This window comes from Micromys minutus (assembly GCF_963924665.1).
Source record: "Micromys minutus genome assembly, chromosome: 18".
NCBI lineage: Eukaryota > Metazoa > Chordata > Mammalia > Rodentia > Muridae > Micromys > Micromys minutus.
In genome coordinates, this window is record NC_137953.1 from 51,975,250 (window position 1) to 51,992,274 (window position 17,025).

At 37.8% G+C, this 17,025-nt stretch overlaps 1 protein-coding gene across 2 annotated transcripts; it reads left to right on the top strand.

Moving 5' to 3' along the window:
• Positions 1–309: 309 nt before the first annotated feature.
• KBTBD3 (kelch repeat and BTB domain containing 3) lies at positions 310–12,225 on the top strand. Of its 2 annotated transcripts, XM_080932539.1 has the most exons (4): positions 364–389; positions 3,759–3,868; positions 6,162–6,394; positions 10,372–12,225. In XM_080932539.1, exons 3-4 carry the CDS (start codon positions 6,174–6,176, stop codon positions 11,972–11,974), a joined length of 1,824 nt encoding a protein of 607 aa, XP_080788665.1. In that variant the 5' UTR covers positions 364–389; positions 3,759–3,868; positions 6,162–6,173; the 3' UTR covers positions 11,975–12,225. The 2 variants fall into 2 exon arrangements, with proteins under 2 accessions (XP_080788666.1, XP_080788665.1); XM_080932540.1 differs by lacking the exon at positions 3,759–3,868 and having other exon boundaries at positions 310–389.
• Positions 12,226–17,025: the final 4,800 nt, after the last annotated feature.

Consider the following 17,025-nt stretch of genomic DNA (forward strand, 5'->3'; position numbering starts at 1 on the left):
AGCAGCGCCTCGCAAAGGACCTCGCCAGGCTCCACCCCTTTTCAGGCTTCTGTTGGAAGTAGCTTAGACGCCCGGCTGAGACATTTCACTGACCAAGGTTGCGCGTGGGGGCGTGGCTCGACGCTGCTCCGCCCCCAACCCGGAAGTCTCCTGCGGAAATGGGCATGGCCGTTTGGGGCGGAGATTCAGAGTTCATGCAGAGATCTGCGGCACCAGGTGACGTCTTGTAAGCGTAGTTCGCGAGCCTCGGGAAGGGCGGGACCAGAGCGTTTCAGAACTGTTAAGCCGCTCACACTGGAGGAAGAGCTAACCAGACAGTCGCACAAGCCAATCGCAGCCGGAGTTTGCAGGCTCGGCCTGGGTGGAGACTTCACCGACTGCAGTTGCAGGTGGGTAAGCTGTGGGGTCCGAAGGAGGGGTGGGCTTGGATCCGGCTGTTGCAGGCCAGGCTCCTACGACCCCTCGGTTGCGGTGCCGCTCCGCAGAGAGAGCCCTGCTGCCCCGGGAGTTCTACTTGGCGGCGGCCAGGAGGTGACCCTTCCCTGTCATTTGCAGGCGGACCTCCCTGTCTACCCCGGGCCAGCCGAGAACAGTGTCAGTGCAAGCCCGCTAAGCTTTGCTCTGCAAGGGTTCGAGGCACGGCTTCTACGAACCTTGATGCCCCATGCTGTTCTTCCTACAGTCACACTGGTGCCTTTGTTTCCTTGGTTGCTCGTGTGAATGAATGTCGGTGCTCTTCTGTGAACGTCCATTTGAACTAAGTGGAGAACGAGTGTAGATTGAGTGCTTGGTGGTAGATAGGTGTCATGCTGATTCAGCCTGTCTCCTTTCTAAGGCAGTCAGGAAGGATCTGGGAAGGCTAGCAGTAATCTAATCTACACAACCATTGTCCATTAGTTCAGTATTCCTAAAGATGGATTAAGTCTGATCCATACTTTTTTCCATTAACATTTTTGTGATATTACACACCTCTCAAATCTTCCGCAGCTACATGGCAATCTTGAGTGCACAGGTACACACAGACATTGCTATCTGGATATAACACCTTATCTGTTAAACGCATAAGGTGCTATTTAAGATTTGAATATTGTAAAAGCCTCATAATGTGACAAAGTATCTGAAGCACACAGAGAAAGCTACAGCTACGGTGAGCAATGTGGGGATGAATAAAGACAGCAAGCACTACTACCCTTATCAGTAAATATAATAATTCAGGTTTCTGGTTTGCATCCTATTGGAGTGCCTTTCGCCTTGTTTTTAATGATCGTGTGGTGACATGGGCCCTTTTTTGAGTAGGACCAAAGAGGAACATGACTAGGTTCATGATGACTGGAGATAATTGTAATTTTCTAAAGCCAAAAGACTCCTTTTACACATGACAGCTTTATATAATTTCTCCTACCAATGTTCTACCATCATTTAGGTGTCAACAGTACATCCTCAAAAAGACTGGTGTTGTAGTGGATGAGGGCAAGGCCTCCAGATACCAGCTTTCCACTAACTGTATGTGAGTGTATGCCAAGTACTTAAAGTAGCAGCACCTTATTTCCTCACCTATAAAATAGAGATAATAATGGTATTTGATTTGTATAAGTAGTTGGAAGATTTAAAGAGAATGCAAAGTATGCAGAAGTAGCAGCACTAGATAATAAACACAAAAAGGAGACTGTGGAAAGTATAGTATGTCTGCCATATTCTCCACAACAGCTCTAGTTCCTAGAGCACATCCGTTCCTTTACTGGCATTGGAGCCTACTTCTTCCGAATCCCAGCATCTACAGAAACGGAAACATCCAGCCTTGTGGTTTGAGCAACTACTAGATTCTTGGACTTTCCCTTCATAGATACCCATTGTTGGTTTAGCCTGTAAGTCATTCCAAAAACCCTGTATATAATATTATAGGGGGGGCACCATTCACATCAGTTCTGTTACTCTAGAGAACCCTCAATAATACAGTGCTTTTTGCATAATTACTTTCTGTAGTAAACTCCATATCTAGATATTAGTGATTGGATGCTCTAATGAAATAAAGCACAGATGAGGTAAAGCATAGCCCAGCCTTATTTTATTTTATAAATTACTTAATAAAGTCATTACTTTATAACAAGGATTTGTTGTTAAGCCTCATTCTTGAGCTATTAAGTTTTTTACCTGATTGTTGTAATTTCGCTGTAGTCTGTTTTGAAGTCACTTCCAGGAATACGTAGCACATGTGTTCCTCTGCATAGTAGTTAGTAATGAAGGAACAGCACAGAGAGAGTGTGGATTAAGTTGGAATCACTCTTAAGTCTCAAGACTGTGACAGCTCATTTCTATACGAGGTTGAATAAAGGATTGCCAACTAAAAGCCAGACTGCTAAATATGGTGAATTCTTTCAGATACCTCTGGCTGTTCTCTCAATCATATCTACAATGAAAATCTTAACCATATTGTTGAGTAATGTCAACAGTTCCTTTATACTGTGCCCCCTCACATCTGTCTCATGCAGAAAGCCAAGATGTATATGAGAGTTTGTCACAGATGCATAAAAAAGAGGTGCAGTAAAGAAGCTGCTGACATGACCTCTCTACGGTATAAATAAGAGGAAGAGTTTTGGGGTTGGTTGTTTCTGTGTGTGTGTGTGTGTGTGTGTGTGTGTGTGTGTGTGTATACAAGAGAGAAAATATTCAGAGGCATTTGAAAGAGTCCAAAAGGGAGAGAGAGAGAAATAGACTGAACATGGTCAGCAGAGTGGCTAGGGCTATCTGATAAAATGGAAACTAGCCAAAGATAGAGAGAATAGAGAATGAGAATAGTTATAAGGAGGAAGAGTAGCTGAGGACCAGGAAGCCCGTGAGCAGGCCCGCAGGAGCTTAGGGTCGAGGAGGAAGTCAGAATGGCTAGGGTATGGAATTGGAGTTTCCTTTAAACCTGACAATTATAATAAGGTAATAGACAGAAGCCTTGAATTTAAAGTTAGTCAAGGCTGCATTGTGAGACCCTGTCTCAAAGGTGGCATCATTTTACTGTGGCATCTTTTGAGCAGAACCTTATGAGAAAATCTTTTAAGTGAATCTGCTTTCTCTTTGTTGTTGTTTTTATTTGTTTTTTATTCAGTTTTGTTTTTTTGTTTTTTTTTTTTTTTTTTTTTTGAGACGGGGTATTTTTGGATATCCCTGGCTGTCCCTGGAACCAGCTCTATAGGCCATGTTTGTCTTGAACTCAGATCCACCTGTCTCTGTCTCCTGAGTGCTGGAATTATAGGTGTGTGCAATCTCTGCCCAGCTGTAAAACTGCTTGCTAAGCTTTTGATTGGTGTTGAAATGGAGGGTTAGAATGCTCTAGAAAGCATGGACTTCAGATGAACAAGTGTTTTTCTATACATTTTGTGTTCTTAGGCATGTTGTTTTATCTAAGTCCCAACTTTCTGTTTTAAAGAAGGTATTATTAGTAACAGTCCTAAAGAATTATTATCAACATTGAGTGAGAAGGCCGTAAAGAGTATCCAAAGTCCTAATGATACAGCCTGGGGTCTCAGTCAGGTTTGTTTCCTCTGCCAGTTAAAGACTTCTCAAGCACAACAGGTGGCTGCTGAGAAATCTCACACAGGGCAAACAGGAGAAGATGGAATTAGCATTTGAAGAATGGTGTGTACTGAGGGTGAGGAAACATACTTACACACCACACAGAGAAAAAAACCCTACAAGCCAGAAAATCCAGTCTCTTCTCAAGAGTGGGGGGCGGGGGTTAAAGTCACTGAAGGGTTTTCTTTTCCTAGTTTAAGGTTGGACCGTCTGAATAAAGATAAGATGGTTGATTGGACAACAACTCTTGTGTAACCTGTCTTGATCCAGCCTTGAACTTGTTGAAACAGAAGTGGACCTGCAGGTAGGAGGCAAAATGGCTACAAGGTTGTTATTCATGCTGCCAGGCTTTTGTCTTAGTCAGGAGGGTGAGGAAGAAGCCGCCCATCTTGGAAATGTTCTACCTTTATGACCTAGCCATGGCCTCTGTCTTTCTCTGGATCAGGGAGTGTCTGACTGTCTCACTGTTATTGCCAGGGTTGTTGTATCACTAGGCAGCTACAGAAGTTCTAACCATTTGTTGGCCTGTCGATATTCACCTGTTAACGGGAGTGGAAGTTTTGCACATAAAGTCATTGTCCAGTTTATTGTATAAGGGTCTAGAGACTTTGCTTTGAGATATGGATACAGATGCTGAATTTAAACTCTTAACATTTTCAATTTTTTTTTCACATCAGTCTCTGTACTAACCTATTCCATGTTTTTCTCACCCAAAACAGAAGAGCAGGGTTTTTAAGTTCCTACTTACTCTTGACCTTGCTGAATTTCTTTAAAAAATAATAGAGTGACGAAAGACCCAAGAAATGGTAGTGGGTGAAGCACTTGTCAAAGCTGTGAGGAATTGCATGTGACCCTTATCTCGTGTCAAGGACATCTGTAATCTGAGTGCTTCTCAGAAGAGAGAGGAGGCAGAGGGAGGAGAATTCCCAGAAGCTTGTAAATTCTAATGTACTCAGTGCCAAATAAGAAGAAATGCCTCAAATAAGGTGGAATGTGGGGACAGATACCTGAGTCTGTCCTCTGGTCTCAACCTGCACTGTGGCACATGCACCACCATCAATAGAAAAGAAAAATTATACAAACCATGTCCTTTCTTTTAAACACAACGTTAGGCTCTACACACCCCACCTCTAATTCTTCCGCCATTCTTATTGATACTTCCCCTTAAAGAGCCATTGAAGATAGCAAACATCAGATGACTTCAACCACAGGTGCCAGCATCTGACCATCTGTGTAGTTCTGTGCAGACCTGAAGCAACAACCTCTAGCTAAGCCCCCAGTACTCTGAAAGGAATAAATGGTCCTAAGCCTCTAAGTGTTGGGGGATTTTAAGGCAGTGGATAATTACGAGAGAAACACTAGGGAATCTGTTTTCCTGTTTCTCTGATTTCCCTAGTTCTCAGTCTTTTTTTTTTTTTTTAACCTGCTTCTCATTTCTTTAATTTTGACTGTTATCACTTTTGTATTTGGAGCTGAACTCGTTATTTGGAGAGTCATTGAGTATCTGGTTCTGCTGTTTTGCATTTTTTACCTTATATTTAGAATCCTTCCTACAGTACTTAGTATATTATTTTTCTTTCTGCTTTCAAATAGGTCAAGTGGGACCAAACTCTGCTCTTTCTAACTAACAGCTGTTGTCTTAGGGCTCTGTGGCTGTGAGAAGATGGCATGGCCACAGCAACTCTTACAAAGGAACGCATTTCACTGGGGCTGGTTTACAGTTGAGGTTTAGTCTGTTATCATCATGGCAGGAAGTCCAGATTTCTAAACCCGGATGGGAAGGCAGCTGGGAGAGAGAGTAGCACCGGTCCTGGCTTGAGCATTTGAAACATCCAAGCTCACCCCTAGTGACACATTTACTCTGACAAGGCCACACTTATTCCAAAAAGGCTATACCCCCTAATAATGCCACTTTTTAATGAACCTTGGGGGCCACTTTTATTCAAACCACTATAGCTATAAAGTGGCTAATATCACCAAATTCTGGTGCCACCCCCCCCTTAGGCCAGTTCTCTTGTGAAAGTCAGGGTTAAGGTTTAAATTAGAAGATATGTAGTGTGTACATCACTATTTGGCTACAGTAGATCATTCATAGAAGGACAGGGGTGTATAGAGTGTACACTAACATGGGAACTACTTCAGGAACAGTAAGTTGAGGTAAATAGTGAAGTTCTAAAGAAAGTAGGTTTTCCTACAGTTTACACAGTCCTACAACCATAAACCTTAGGTCTCAATTATGTACTTCTCAATTCAAATACACATTTATGAAATTTCAAAAAGTATTTAGTATTAAATATGAAAAACAAATTTAAAGTAAAGTTTACTATCATATTGGCTGTTGTTGAATATTCTTATAATTTAACACCATGGGTACATTGTTTTAATGATTATGGGGGATTGTGACAAACGTGGATATCGGAAGATAGTTTTGAAGAGTTGACCCTCTTCTTCTACTTCACATGGGGTCTGTGCGTCTAGCTTAGGTCACTGACTTGCATGGCAAGAGCTTTTACCTGATAAGCTATGCTGCCAACCTGAAGAGGTCAAACTTTCTGAGCTTCCTATCACGCTTTTTTTTATTTTGGTTCTAAGAACAGGTGGAATTGGCTATGGATAATTCATACAATTTAAATGAACAAAGCTCATGGAATGGAATCTCATCTGAAAAGAAAAAGAATTTCCTTACATCAGAAGATCATGGCCAGAAAATTTTAAGTGTGCTACAGAGTTTCAGAGAACAGAATGTCTTTTATGACTTCAAAATAATTATGAAAGAAGAAATAATCCCATGTCATCGTTGTGTGTTGGCAGCATGCAGTGACTTTTTCAGGTACTGTACCCCCATCTGTGCCCTGATTGTATGTATGAGAAAACACATTATATTTTACAACCATACTCAATGCCCCCTGAGCTGCTATAATGTTTAATTCTTAGTAAAAAAAAAAAAAAAAAAAAAAAAAAAACTTTAACTAAAACTATATTATTAATAGTTTTTCAGTAGGGAATCTTAAACTACAGCTATAAAAACAAGAGTCCTCCCAGGACAGGTTTCCCAAAGATCCTTAAAATTAGTGCGTTGAGCTCTTCTGGGTAGGGTTCATATGGGATCAACTTTAAGGAATCCCTGGTTGATATATGGTTAGCAAAAGGTGAAATTAAAAAATGAAAAGAAAAATAGAAGCTGAGTTTAAAAACTATGACCAAGAAGAAAATAATTGAGTTGTATCTATGCGATTTCCAGGGGAGGAACTGCAGCCCAGAAGACTCTTTTTCTCCTTTTATGCATGCAGTGTCAGCTCTGGGGAGGCTGAGAAAGGAAGATTGTCATGATGGTAGTAGGTTTCTGCTGCTGTGAGGTCAGATGTGTTATCACAGTACTGTGGGGCTTGTCTCCTGGCCAACAAAGAAACAGGCGTCTTTGCTGACTGCAGTCAGCCGTCCTAGTCACACTGCGGGAAGCTCACTCGTTATTCTGTTAGGTCCAGTTTGGGAAGAAAAAGTAAGTAGGGTTTTAATCTCCCAACAGATTGGTAAAAACAATAAGATTTAATATATGAAGCAAGGTGGTAATTATATTGCATTTATGATTTATTTAAGTTGGGGACCGAACCCAGGACCTTGTGCTGTTCTATTTTGAATCATTCATTCAAAGCCTGCTTTATATAAATGTATAATTCCAAACCTTCTGTATTGCCATTAATATTTAGCTAGCAGGTCTTGCTGAGCACCTGCAGTTCTCGGTGGGGTCTTGCCTTGAATCTGGAGCTCAGTGATTCACAGTGTCCTTGGCCAGGGAGGCTCCAGCAGTGTTGAACTAGCTGTTTTCTTAGTGAAACTCTGTTTTTTCTTTCTTTCTTCCTTCCTTCCTTTCTTTCTTTCTTTCTTTCCTTCTTTCTTCGTATACTCTAAGGTATGCTTTGAGCTTTACTGGGGCCCCCAATGTTAAACTCTGTTGCTCCCAGGGCCCCTTTGTCTTCCCTTCTTTTAAGCACAGCTTTCCTTCCCTGTAACTTTTAGGGTGTCCCTTATACTTATGTGGCCTCTTGTTCACAGGCCTCTGTCTATTTGATAGTTTACATACTTAGTTTCTTAGTTTATAAGCCCTGATCTAAATCCTGGGTCTCCTGCTTACTATCTATATGACCTGGGGCAAATCACTTATCCCCTTCAGAAATGGGTCTCCTCTCTAGAGACAAGGAAATTAGAGAAACAAAAAAATAGGAAGTAATATATAATGTCATTCTGGAGGTTATAAAGGAAATAATGTATAAATGGTTAACATGTTTTATTTTACATTCAGGTAATGTTAGTCAATAAAGTTCTTGTTTGAAAACATAGAAAGATTCTGTTCGGGCTGGAGAGATGGCTCCGTGGAAAGAGCACTGGCTGCTCTTCCAGAGGTTCTGAGTTCAATTCCCAGCAACCACATGGTGGTTCAGATCCATCTGTAATGGGATCTGATGCCCTCTTCTGGTGTGTCTGAAGACAGCTACAGTATACTTATATATAATAAATAAATAAATCATTAAAAAGTTTGTTTAAAAAAAAAAGAAAGATCCTGTTCTGAGTATTCAGCATGGTTTTTCTACAGTATTTTCAAGATAATACAACAAAAAGTTCTTACAAACATTTGAATTTGTAATTGTAATCCTCTGCTCTTATCAAACTTATTTTAGTTAAATAGTTCTATATGTCAATTCTTTGACAGTTTTCTTACATGTGCATAATGTATGCAGATGGGCAGCTGTCAATCATAAAGCTAAATAAATTTAATGATATTAGTAAATAATATACAACAAAATGGAGCCTCAGATCCTTTCCTCACTTTTTGAGTCTGCTTTCCATTGTTAAAATTACTATTAAAATAGAGTAATAGTTTTCCTTTTAAATTTTAAACTGCTTTATATAGCAGAATACATGAAAATATATACAAAGGTAGCTAGAAAAATTTTTAAAGATTTGTTTTGTGTCTTTATACACAGCAGAAAAGCAGAGCAGATCTTGTTACAGATGGTTGTGAGCCACTGTATGGTTGTTAGTATCTAAACTCAGGACCTCTGGAAGAGTAGCCAGTGCTCTTAAGCCCTATGAGCCATCTCTCCAGCTCTATGTCTAGAAATTTAATCATTTATACTCTTAAAATAAACCATCAATTTATAATATCTACAATTTGAAAAAAACTAAATACATTGAGAGAATGTAAAGTAGAAGTGTCAGTTTGCACTACATAGCAAACATTATGATTAAGATATAAAATCAAGGACTATGTCTTATAGAAACTGCTTATAAAAACATGCCATATCTGAGAAAGAAGTAGGAGAGTAGGGTAAAGAATAGGAATTTGATCTTACATGTGTCTTCTGCAAGGATGTAGAAGCTGATATCAAATTGAAAATACATAGAATCCAAGGACTGAAGAAATTATTCAGTGGTTAAGACCTGGATTCAATTTTCCAGCATTCATATGGTAATTCATAACCACCTGTAATTCCAGTTCCCAGGAATCTGATTGCCTCTTTTGTCCTTTACAGGCATTAGACACATACTGTGCACATACTTACATGCAGACAAAAACCACCCATACACACAAATAAAACCTTAATAGGTTAGTAGACAGATACATAGACAGACACACAGAAATGTGGAAAGAGGGGTACTTTTAGGAAACATTTGATTTCTTAATACTATGCAATGATGAAGTTATTTATTTATTTTGCAAGATTGCACGACAGACTCTAAGCAAAAAGTTAGCCCCAATACTAACAAATGCAAATATTTGGATACTCACTGGTATAGCACCCCAAAAGTATTTTTCTTAGTTGCTTTTCTAAGCTGTGGTAAGACAACATGACCGAAAAGAACTTATAAAAGAGTCTAATTGACGTACAGGTTCAGAAGGTTAGAGTCAGTCAGCAAGAGCACACTCAGAATGGCACCGCTGTTCTGAAGCCCTGTATCTCCCCCATTGACACACCTCTTCCACAAGGCCACCCCTTCTAATCCTTTCCAGATTGTTATACCAACTGGGGACCATGTATTCAAACCTGGCCCAATTCGGGACAAGGGACATTCTCAATCAAATCACCACAGCATCTTTTATATTGTCAGCACAGTTAAGAAACTAGTTTAAACAGGAAAAATACATTTTATTCCCTGTATTTTTGTCTCTCCCAATCCCTTAGATTTGCCTTTCAATTTTCAAGCTGGTATAATTACTCAAATTGAGGGAACATTCTCTGTCTTTCTGTGATTGTTACCACAAAAATGAAGGTTTGGATTTTTAGTTTTGTATGGCTTATATTTTGGATATTACTTCCCTGGTCCCCTTTTCATTATAAGTCTGATTTGACAGATTTCCCCACAGAGCAATACAAAAATCACTGGTAACCGTGGGCCTCTCATTTTCTGTGTTTCCTGTAAATTTTTTAAGTCTAAGACCTTGAGCAGTGTATGTTGGAAATTTTTAGTGATTATAATTAATGTGCCATTGAAGAAAACTGTGTTATATGTAAGAACTAGCCAATGTATAAAATTTGAACCACTTTACAACCTTTTGTTATGTCTTTCTGTAGCTCAGCTATACTGTATATGTTTTTATTGTGGAGTTTCTATAATACATCAGCAGGTAAGTATTATACCCTGTGGTTATTTTAAATGTTAAGGTAAGTTATTAGGATGCCATTAAATCTTATAAGTGTATTCTAAATTATGTGAATGTGAAACAAGCATGTGTGTAGTGATATTGGAAACAGTTAAGTTAAAATACCTCTGTTTACTTGTGCTTTTTTTTTCATTAATTTATTTCAGGGCTATGTTTGAAGTAAACATGAAAGAAAGAGATGATGGCAGTGTTACTATTACTAACTTGTCCTCCAGAGCTGTGAAGGCCTTTCTTGACTATGCCTATACTGGAAAAACAAGAATAACAGATGATAACGTGGAAATGTTCTTCCAGTTGTCATCCTTTCTTCAGGTTTCCTTCCTGTCCAAAGCCTGCAGTGACTTTTTAATAAAAAGCATCAGTCTGGTCAATTGTCTGCATTTGTTATCTCTGTCAGACAGCTACGGCTCCGCCCAGTTGTTCAGTCACGCTTTGGATTTTGTGCAACATCACTTCCATTTGTTGTTTAAATCCAAAGACTTTTTAGAGATGAATTTTGGAGTGCTGCAGAAGTGTCTGGAAGCAGATGAGTTGAATGTACCTGAAGAAGAAACGGTCCTGAAGGCTGTCCTCACATGGATTAAATACAACTTAGAGTCCAGGCAAAAGCACCTGCCTCACTTGATTAAAAAAGTAAGACTACATCAGTTATCTGAGAGCACTCTTCAAGACTGTTTGCTCAATGAAGAGTATTTACTCAAAAGCACAAACTGTCTTGAAACCATCGTGGATGCTATTAAGTGTGTACAAGGTTCTAGTGGCCTCTTTCCTGATGCTCGACCATCCACAACTGAAAAATATATATTCATCCATAAAACAGAGGAAAATGGAGAAAATCAATATACATTTTGCTATAATATTAAAACTGACGCCTGGAAAATATTGCCACAGTCACATCTGATTGATTTGCCAGGGTCTAGTCTGTCTAGCTATGGAGAGAAAATATTCTTGACAGGTGGTTGCAAAGGGAAGTGCTGTAGAAAAGTCCGACTACATATTGCAGAGTCTTACCACGATGCCACTGACCAGACCTGGTGCTACTGTCCAATTAAAAATGAGTTCTTCTTGGTTTCAACCATGAAAACCCCAAGAACCATGCATACATCAGTCATGGCCCTCAATCGATTATTTGTTATAGGTGGAAAGACTAGAGGATCCCAGGACATTAAAAGTCTCTTAGATGTCGAATCTTATGATCCACTGTCCAAAGAGTGGACATCAGTTAGCCCTTTACCCAGAGGCATCTACTACCCAGAAGCCAGTGCATGCCAGAATGTCATTTATGTCCTTGGATCTGAGGTAGAGATTGCTGATGCTTTCAACCCATCACTTGATTGCTTTTTTAAATACAATGCTACAACTGACCAGTGGTCTGAACTAGTGGCAGAGTTTGGGCAGTTTTTTCATGCTACTTTAATTAAAGCTGTCCCGGTGAACTGCACCCTTTATATATGTGATCTTTCCACATATAAGGTATATAGTTTTTGTCCCGATACTTGTGTTTGGAAAGGAGAAGGCTCTTTTGAGTGTGCAGGCTTTAATGCAGGTGCAATTGGGATTGAGGATAAGATTTACATATTAGGTGGAGATTATGCACCAGATGAGATCACAGATGAAGTGCAGGTCTACCACAGTAGTAGGTCAGAGTGGGAAGAGGTGTCACCAATGCCAAGAGCTTTAACTGAATTTTACTGTCAGGTCATCCAGTTCAACAAGTTCAGGGACCCATGGTATTCTAATCATTTATAAAAGTAATATTTGCATGAGTGCTTTAAAATTATGCCTGGTTAAAATTATGTATATGTTAGCACAATAAAATGTTCCTTCTACTAAATTATAAATGTATGCATCAATAAATAATTCCCAGAAGTTTAAAATATGAAATACATTTTGCCAAAATGTTATTGAATATAAATTCATTTTGAATAATCCAAAATATATAGTATTTACTTATGTAAATAAAAATTACAGATTTATGCCCATTTAAGCTAAAGGATGGAAAAAATTAGTGTTCACAGATGTGTACTGTATAGAAGGGAAAATTTTCTTGGAGTGGAAATTGCTTATAATCTGTATTACATAAAGATAAATTAGAAATAGATGATAAATTCACATCGAACACTGTAGGTGTTGAATCCCTACTGTTTTCTGCTTGCCTGTTAAATGATTCCATTTCACCTTTGTTTGGCCAGAAATTTTCCACAATACACTTTTTTAATCCTTCTGGTCAGTATACTAAGAATAGTTTGGCTTTAATATTGTGTATAACACTAGGTACCAATAATATATCTTTATTCTTACGAGTGTACTGGAGCACATTACATTGCTGAGCCAATGCAGCTCATTTTGCTCCTTTAAATTTCTGGCTCTATTTGTCTTCACCGTCGTCTTGAGATTTAGCTTTTAGTAACACCTTGGCACTCACTTTCTGGTTCACATGTAATAGATTTACACTTTTATTTAATTATCATTCTAAATTGCACCAAGCCTGAGTGTTGTCTTAACATATAACTCACTGAGTGATGTCCTGACGATCTGAAATGATACTTTAAAAAATAACAATAGTTCCTGTTCCCCAACATAGAGGATATAGAAGATTTTATCTCTAGAGAAGATGGTCATTATTAAGTCAGCATACAAAGTAGTGTGTTTTGTTTGTGGCCTTTTTATGCACGTTTGTCATTATAGTTTAGTTCCTATTCCATATCCCCTTCCCACTGCCTTCATGTATCCTGCACATCCTACTCTAGATGCTTTCTTCCTGTCAGATAGTCTGGTTTCCAGTTCACACGCATTCCTTAATGCTCTCTTCTCCCTTAAAAATCTGTTCCTTCAGAGCCCTCTACGTCCTCCCCCCTCCCTCTCTCTCTCTCCCTCTCTCCCTCCCTTTCTCCCTCTCTCTTTCTTTCTCTCTCTCTCTCTCTCAAACACATACATATTGTGTGTGTGTGTATGTGTGTGTGTGTGTGTAAAATGTTGCACAGATATTGAAACATCTAGATTTAGTATGAGAGAAGAAAAAATAATTTGTTTTTCTGGATTTGGCTTATCATGTTGACCTCTAGTTCCATCCATTTTCCTCCAGTTGCTCTGATTTCATTCTTAACAGCTGAGTATAATTTCGTTGTGCGTATACCCGACATTTTCTATAACCATTCATTGATGGTCATCTAGTGTTATGAACAATAAAACAATAAACATAAAAGTTCACTAATCCTTTGTGTGTTTAACCAGGAGCTGCAGTGAGGTTACCTGGCATGGGCGCTAATTTTAAAGTACCATGTTGTTTTACAACTTCAGTAAAGTATTCCAAGTGAATTACTCTTTCAAAGAAGTGGTAGGACCTTTGATACTCATAATTTGAAACTGTGTTTATGTAGCATTAATGAGAGAATGACCATCCTTGATGCTGAGAAAAGTTCCCTGCAAGAGGTGTGCTTCCTTACTATAAAAAAATATCCGCATTATAAGCTTTAAGACCCCTGATTTACATCTCAGAAATCATATAGTTTGCACAATTCACAGTTAGTGTGGTTTACTATGCTACATTGTAAATCTTAATTTGTAGTAACTGTGCAAATAAAATTAATCTAAATGGAAATCCTTTTACTTTACCAGATGTATTTTCAAAATCAAAGTATATTTTCATGCAGCTTCCAAATCAGACCCTCAGATATCAGACACAGAGTATATATTCTTTTTAAGCCCTGTCCTTCTTTTATGTGTACTTAATAAAAAGAAAGTTCAGTAGATGTTTCTCTGGCATTGTTAAAGCCAGTACCAATGAGTCACCTATATGGGGATGGTAAGTATCTCTTAGTACAGTGTGCTTAAATAATAGTATTAGTGAATCTAGGAATTATTTATTTCTTCCAAAAAGAAAAAGCTAAAGCAAAACAACCCCTCCCAACAGTGTTATATTATCAATTCCTCTTCATTTCTGCTATTCTTATTGAACATTAGCTTATAGTTGTGTCTTTTAGCATATCCTTGTTATAAAGACTCAACTGGTTCCTTCTACTTTGGATTTGTTGCCTTTGCTTATGCTAGTTTTGAGCTTAGTTTTATTGCTTTGCTTTTTAAACATGTTCATTATGTTATGAAGAAAATACTATTTCCAGCCATAAAACAGATTTTTTTATCACCATGGACATAAGCTTGGCTCCATTAAAGTCACAATTCTATTTCATTCCAAATTCACTGATGGGGAAAAATGGTCCTATGATCAGCATCTCCAGGACCCTATCCACGCTGTATCCATGACTAAAAGCAGTTACATCCTCTGTCCCATGACTAAACTGGTACTTCCTGTAGTCTTGCCAGGCATCTCGGCCTTGCTATCTAAGAACAGAATTTATCACTATGGCTCTCTGCATTCTGGTTTTCTAACATGCAAATCTCTGTGGTCTCAAAATATAGCATCTTTTTATGACTTCTCTCAGTTTTTTTTTCTTTCTTCTTAAACTCTGTTTTTCTTTCATTATGGCCTTTACGGAGTACTACAGTGTGGCAAACAAAATAATGAAGCTTACTGCCAAGACTACTGTCATTCCTGTAGGGGAAAATTGTTTAACATTTCTCTATCTGTTATCTTTTGTCTTGTTTTCCCTCATTAGAGTATGCCTGTAGAAGCATTTGAATATTATCTGCTAAATTTGAAAGTATGTATATTGTATCATTAAATGTAGAAAAGGATTAACATATGAAATAAATTCAAAGTTAATGGACTTTTCTGTAGTGATCTGTAAACCAGAGTTAAAACGTAGAGCACCTTTGTTCAGTGAGTGCCTTAAGGAAGAGTAGTTGCATAATCAAAACTATCTAAAATCCCATAACACTTAACTCTGCATTGGTATAAACTACTCATGAAAACTGGGTTATTTGAGGGCAACCACATATTTAAACAATATTCCATATTGTCATATACTAATAAAAAACGAATATGTATTCATTGTATTTGGCTCAAGTATGCATTTGACAACCAAAGTCTAAGAGAGAGGTATATACATGTTTAATAACTTGATATTCTGAAGGAATAAATGTTTTAATGATTACATACATACTGTAATATAGAGTGATACTTTGGGATCATTGTCAGATTGATTGAATCCATTGTTCTAGGAGCTTTCCTCTTCTATATTTGAAATTAAAGTATAAGTTTAAGAAATGCCTCTAAGAGAGCAAATCCAGAAGGTAATCCTTCAAGGTAAAGGCTAGCCTTTACAGGAAAGCATATTTATATTCGATTTTAAAAAAGAATAATTGTACTTTATGATCTCCTTAGGATGCGACTACTACTAACTTCTGAATTTAGTTGTTTTACATACTTGAGACTTTAAAAAAATAAGACTTGATTTTATTAAAAGAAAATTTTCTTCCCATCATTTCTCACACCTTCTTTCTCTTTCTTCCTTCTACCACTCAGGAAAAGCTCCTAACTGAATAAAAACAAAGACCAAATTAAAAAAATTCTATGAATTTTTATCTCTCAGACATGGTGCTTTCATAAACAAGCGTTGTGATTGCCTATCTTCATATTTTAAAATTTAAAGTGTGTTTCAAGATTACATTTCATGATCGAATACCTATTCAAATTCATACCAAAATAGAAAATTTAATCAGGATGATGATAAACATTAACTCTCTTAAGTTGAAGAAGCAAATTCAAAGTGAAAATAATCCTGGAATAAAATATGGTGTAGAAAATATTTCTACATTAAACAATTTGGACACTTGATTTCTGTCTTAGAGTTTATAATTCAGCGCTCAGTGCTTTCCAAGGCAAACAATTACTATAGTGATTCCAAATGATTGCCTTTGAACGTTCTGCTAACACTGAAAGTAACTGCCAACAGTAATGTGAACTTTCACACTTGCTCTCAAGTTGTTGAATTTACCTCACTGTCTAGTGCTAGTGAATTTGGTGATTCAACACATTTGATTCTGCTGTAGTTCACTAGGTCTTAGTAGTCCCTTAGAGTGCAAAAGAATGGTCCTCAACCTGTCGGCCACCAAAGACCATTGGAAAGCAGGTATTTATATTATAATTCATGATGGTAACAAAATTGCAGTTATGAGGTAGAAGTGGTGTTAATAACAGTATTTTCTTATTAATGTTTTCAAAAATTTAAAAATACTTTTAAAACTTCTTTCAGAAAGTCTACAAAAACTAGAAACCGTAGATAGCAGTTGCATTATTAAGAGGACAATTTGCTCACAGATTACCCTTACAATGAAAACAGTCTAAATTTGGAGAGTCATTTGTGCTGTTAGTCCAGTTGGGTACAGCATGATATTTTCAAAAAACAAGACCATAATTCCATAATTATGAATCATGAAACTTTATTTACCTCATTACCTTTGCAAACACTCCCAACCACACAGGTCTAACTAGGCCAATAAAGTGTGTTACTGTTCTTACGGGTAACAAAGCTGCTGAGAGAACTCACAGACTTTATTAGTAATTATCACACTAAATAAATATTCCTTTATATTTCTCCTCTACTTAGAAGTTCACAGAGATTGAGACGTATCTTCATTGTTTCGGGATTCAGCAGTTAGCTCAATGTCTGTCATAGAAATCTGTCCCCAAAACTAATTCTATTAGCAACACATGAAGATGTATTTTTCAGTTATATCATGACTGCATATGTCTGAATCTTTTGTAGCTTCAGCCCATTGTTTTCTGAAGGTGATGTTATAGCTTCTAAGTGATTTCTCTACCTATTTTTCTAGTAGTTCATTATTTCTTATTCAGTAACTATAACAGCTAATCCTGTTTTCCCTTTAAGTGGCAGCAA